Source organism: Durio zibethinus, chromosome 16, assembly GCF_047325235.1.
Source record: "Durio zibethinus cultivar Kanyao isolate XHJ-2024 chromosome 16, ASM4732523v1, whole genome shotgun sequence".
NCBI lineage: Eukaryota > Viridiplantae > Streptophyta > Magnoliopsida > Malvales > Malvaceae > Durio > Durio zibethinus.
In genome coordinates, this window is record NC_143177.1 from 6228063 (window position 1) to 6233552 (window position 5490).

General features: G+C 36.6%; 1 protein-coding gene across 1 annotated transcript; it reads left to right on the top strand.

Moving 5' to 3' along the window:
- The first annotated feature begins 369 nt into the window (after positions 1 to 369).
- On the top strand, positions 370 to 4277 carry LOC111290897 (uncharacterized). Its single transcript, XM_022882411.2, has 2 exons — positions 370 to 3225; positions 3628 to 4277. The coding sequence occupies exons 1-2, from the start codon at positions 654 to 656 to the stop codon at positions 4017 to 4019; spliced, it is 2964 nt and encodes a 987-aa protein (XP_022738146.1). The 5' UTR covers positions 370 to 653; the 3' UTR covers positions 4020 to 4277.
- Positions 4278 to 5490: the final 1213 nt, after the last annotated feature.

Genomic DNA, 5490 nt, shown 5'->3' on the forward strand with positions numbered 1-5490 from the left:
TACCACGTAAACACCTTTGTCATTTTTTTTATAAAATTATCTAATTAAAAAATAAAAAATATTTTTAACCAATAATATCAAATAAATCTTTAAAAAATTAAAAAAATATTTATTAAATATAAAAAGAGAGAAAAAGTAAATAAATAAAATAAGAAAAAAAGAAAAAACAATGGATTTGACATATAATATGAAATGGACCTTATAAAAGAAAAAAAATAAAAATAAACAAAATAAAAATAAACAAAATAAATGAAAATTTTTGACACGTGACTTTTCATACACAAAAATTTAAAATATATCAAAAAAAAAAAAATCAAAACCTGACCGTGTGCGGAATAAAATTTGCCAGACATATATAAAAGTAAAATTGCATATGATCGTCACCGGAATCTGTCTCATCCGAACAAGGACCCACTCCAGTCTCCCCCAAAACCCCGAAACTTCTTCTCCTTTGAAAACTCCAACACTTGCAGCAACCTCAAACACTCTCCTAAAACTAACAAAACTACAAACACAAGTGGAAAGAGAGAAAGTAAAGTCAAAGCAAACTCTCGGCTCGAGTTCCCAACTCTCCCCTCTGTACTTCACTCTCTAAAACCCAACACCATACAAAAGGAAGTAAAAGCATAAAAACGAATCCTGATACAGAAACAATGTTTCTGGTTTTCTTGCTTCTGTTTCTGGATCCTCTGCTACATGCTTTTGCTCTAAACCAGGAAGGCTTGTACCTCCAGCGAGTCAAGCAAAGCCTTTCGGACCAAACCAACTCCCTTTCCTCCTGGAATGACCGAGACGAGACGCCATGCAATTGGCGCGGCATTTCCTGCGACTTGGTTACCGGACGAGTCGTCTCGGTCGACCTTTCTGAATTCCAACTCGCTGGACCTTTCCCGGTTATCATCTGCCGACTCCCTGCTCTTCGCTCCATTAATCTCACCAACAACAACATTAATTCATCCCTGCCTGATGATCTTTACACATGTCAAAATCTAACGATCCTCGATCTTTCACAGAACGTCCTTGTGGGGTCCTTACCTGACTCCCTCGCCAAAATTCCGACACTGAAAACTCTAATCCTCTCACAGAATAACTTCTCAGGCGAAATTCCCGCGAGTTTCGGAGAATTCCCCCGGCTCGAACTTTTAAATTTGGGGGGAAATCTCCTCAACGGAACGATTCCTCCTTTCCTGGGAAACATTTCGACTCTAAAAGAGCTCGACCTAGCCTATAACCCGTTTTCGCCGAGTCATACCCCGAGCGAACTCGGTAACCTAACGAATCTCGAGCAGCTATTTCTCGCCGGCTGTAACCTTGTGGGCCAGATTCCGTCGAGTTTCGGTCGGTTGACTCGGCTTCTAAACCTTGATTTGTCCTTTAACAGGCTCACTGGGTCGATCCCTAGTTCAATTTCGGAGTTGAGAAGCATTGAGCAACTTGAGTTATATAACAACTCTTTGTCCGGAGAATTGCCATTAAATCTGGGTAATTTAACTACGTTAAAGCGATTCGACGTGTCCACGAACGAGTTAACTGGGACAATTCCGGCTGGGTTATGTGGGTTACAGCTTGTGTCATTGAATCTTTTTGATAACAGGCTTGAAGGAACTTTACCAGAGAGCATAACTCGGTCAAAAGACTTGCAAGAGCTGAAATTGTTCAACAACAAACTCAGTGGTTCATTACCGAGTCAACTTGGTGAAAACTCGCCATTGCAAAGTCTGGATTTATCTAATAATCAATTTTCTGGAGAAATCCCAGAGAATTTGTGTGCAAGGGGGAAATTAGAGGATATTGCCCTGATTTACAATTCATTTTCTGGTAAAATCCCGGAAAGTCTAGCTAAATGCTGGAGCTTGGGCCGGGTTCGGTTCAAGCACAACCTTTTCTCGGGTTTGGTCCCAGCCGGCTTCTGGGGACTACCCCGAGTATTCTTGCTCGAGCTTGCTGAAAATTCCTTTAGTGGGCAAATTTCAAAGATGATTTCAAGTGCTCATAACCTCTCATATCTGTCAATTTCCAACAACCGGTTTTCCGGATCGTTACCTGACGAAATCGGGTCATTGGAGACATTGGTAGAGATATCTGCAAGTGGAAACATGATCACCGGTCAGATTCCTGGATCTTTGGTGAAATTGAGGCAGTTGGTTAGCCTTGATCTTAGTGAAAATGAGCTTGACGGAGGGATCCCGGTAGGAATTAGGGATTGGGTGAATTTGAATGAGTTAAATTTGGCTAACAATAGGCTATCTGGTAGTATTCCTAGTGATATTGGTAGCTTGCCCTCGCTAAATTATCTCGATCTTTCCAGTAACTCATTCTCTGGGAAAATCCCAAATGAGTTGCAGAATTTAAAGCTGAATGTGTTTAATTTGTCGTATAACCGACTTTCAGGAGAGCTCCCTCCTTTTTATGATAAGCAAATTTATTGGAGTAGTTTTGTGGGGAATCCCGGATTGTGTGGTGATTTGGAGGGTCTATGTCCAAAGATACATAAATCTAAGAATCAGAGTTATACGTGGATTCTGAGATCCATTTTTGTACTTGCTGGCTTGGTTTTTGTTATAGGGGTTGTGTGGTTCTACATCAAGTACCGAAGTTTCAAAACGAATAAGAAAGGAGCTACGATATCCAAGTGGAGATCATTTCATAAGATTGGGTTTAGTGAATTTGATATTGCTGATTGCCTCAAGGAAGAGAATGTGATAGGAAGTGGAGCTTCCGGTAAAGTTTATAAAGTTGTGCTTAGTAACGGTGATGCAGTGGCAGTGAAGAAACTCAGCCGAGGTGTTAAGAAAGAAGATTCTTTGAGTGCTGATAGAGAGAGAGATGAGTTTGAAATTGAAGTTGAAACGCTGGGAAAAATTAGACACAAGAATATTGTCAGACTCTGGTGTTGTTGCAACGTTGGAGATAGCAAACTTTTAGTTTATGAGTATATGCCAAATGGGAGCTTGGGGGATTTGTTGCATGGTAGCAAGGGGGGCTTGTTAGATTGGCCCACCAGGTTTAAGATTGCTTTAGATGCAGCTGAGGGGTTATCCTATTTGCATCATGACTGTGTTCCTCCAATTGTTCATCGGGATGTGAAATCGAACAATATATTGTTAGATGGAGAATTTGGGGCCCGAGTTGCGGATTTTGGAGTTGCTAAGATTGTTAAAAGAGTCGAGAAAGATGCAGAATTGATGTCTATGATTGCGGGCTCTTATGGTTACATTGCACCAGGTTTGTTCCTTCTTGATGCTTTTTCATTTAAATTTCCCCTTTTCAGTTTGAATATTTAGTACTTGTGTTGGTTGGTTAAGAATAGTATCTTTCTTATTTGATATCATATGATCTGTTCATCAAATCAATTGCTCCGGCTACTCCTTTTCTAAATAAGTAGCTTCATGATTCTTTTGTAAACTTTAATTTTGGAGTTTAAATTCACAGTTTATAAGACATTGTTGCTTCACTACAACTCTCAGTTTAAGCTTTAGATTAGTGACTGCATTGGCCTACTAACATGAACTTTGTTGGACATTAAAATCCCCTTATGAATAAGAGTGACTAGCAATCTTTCTTGCAACATCATCTAAATTACCATTTGTTGTTCGATTTGTTCATTGCGTCTTCCTTTAAATGCAGAATATGCCTACACCCTAAGAGTGAATGAGAAGAGTGATACCTACAGTTTTGGGGTAGTCATCTTAGAGCTGGTTACTGGTAAACTGCCAACTGATCCAGAGTTTGGAGAGAAAGATGTGGTAAAATGGGTTTGTGCTACCTACGACCAAAACGGTGTGGATCAAGTTATCGACCCCAGACTGGACTCTACCTACAAGGAAGAAATTTGCAAAGTACTCGACATTGGTCTCCTCTGCACAAATGCACTTCCTATTAACCGCCCGTCAATGCGGAAGGTGGTCAAATTGTTGCAAGAGGCTAGTGGGGAGAGCAAGTCCAAAGGTGGTAAGGATGGAAAGCTCTCCCCGTATTACTACCACGAGGAAGCCTCTGATCAAGGTTGTTTAGTATAAGTTTAATTAGTTGAATTTAGAGAATCCCAGTGAACGTTTTACTTGTTCAAGCCGGTACGTTTCCTGGGGGAGAGGTAATGGTACAGTGCAATCGAATTTGAAGTGCCCAATTTGAAAAGTATACCAAGTAGTTAGACAGACCACAGACAGTAGCTGTTTAGGTAATGCAAAACATTTATTTCCATAAGCAAGCGCTGTAGTACAAGTTTACAAGGTAGTTTGCGGAAAAGATCCAAAGTTTGAGTGGTTCATTTTGAATCTTCCCTCCTTTTAATTTCATTTTTATACCCATGCCTTCACCATTAAATCCTCAAATTGAAGAAGATACCAGGCTCGATTTGTGTACTCAACCTTTTGCAGAATTTTAGAAATTCAGCCCGATCTAAACTATATTCTTTAATACATGAAAACAGGTAAGGCTTAAGAGGAAGGAGATCATGCAATCATAATGTTACAGAAAAACACACAAACGAGAGATAGATTGAGCAACTTAAATAAAAAGGAGGATGATGCATGTGAAATGCATAATTGAGTTGTGACTAGGGGAAAGGATGGTTTCATCTACAAACTACATGCCAAAATTGAGAGGCTTTTTATATATATTGGAATTGATCAAGTTGAGGCTTTAATTTTAGAGAGATGAGGACAAACGGTGCTGAAGAGGAAGTAATGAAAGACTAGGGTTTTTAGATATTTCAAGTTACTTAAGTTGTTAACAAATAAAACAAAAAGAATGTGATGGGTAGGTAAAAAAAAAAACAATTATGTTGATAATGGGCAATGGTCATGGGTAAAGGCTTGACCCATTATAATCAAATCAGCCCAATTCAAAAAATAAATAAATAATTTTTATTTTATTTTTTAAAATAATTTTAACTTATTAGAAATATATATTTTTTACTTTTATTTAGAGAAAAAGTAAAAGAAAAATAAGAGGAAAAAGTTTTTTTTTTGGCTATTTAACAAGCACCAGATGACGCTTTATAGTGTACAATTCGCATAAGATTCACGAATGAACCGCACTTCAACCGAAGATTTGTAATTTTTTAAATTATTTTCTTAATTATTTTGATTTATTTTGGTTTTATTTTGGTTTTATTTTTTTAATTTATTTTAGTTATTTGTTTATTTAAATTTTAAATTAGCATAAATTTTTATTAGTTAAAAAGTTATCATTTTAATTTAAAATATAATAACATTTTGAAAATAAATTAAAATTATTCCAATAATAAAATTTTTAAAAATCTACAATGCTTCATTTCTAAGAAATTTCTATTTCAATAATAATAACTGATATTTACTTTTTCATGCAGAGAGAATGTAAAATAAAAATTGAAAACAAATGAAAATTATTTCAAAATTGAAATTTTTAAAAATTGTAAATGATTGGTTTTCTAAAAAAATTTTAGATGAGAATTTTTTCTATATTTTATACAAATGATGAAAAATTAAATAAAGTTTTAATAATAAT

Excerpts from the sequence above, each read along its gene's own strand:
- LOC111290897 (XM_022882411.2), top strand. The coding sequence starts at position 654 with ATGTTTCTGGTTTTCTTGCTTCTGTTTCTGGATCCTCTGCTACATGCT. Across the intron at positions 3,226-3,627 it reads TTATGGTTACATTGCACCAG|AATATGCCTACACCCTAAGA; the intron begins GTTTGTTCCTTC and ends CTTTAAATGCAG.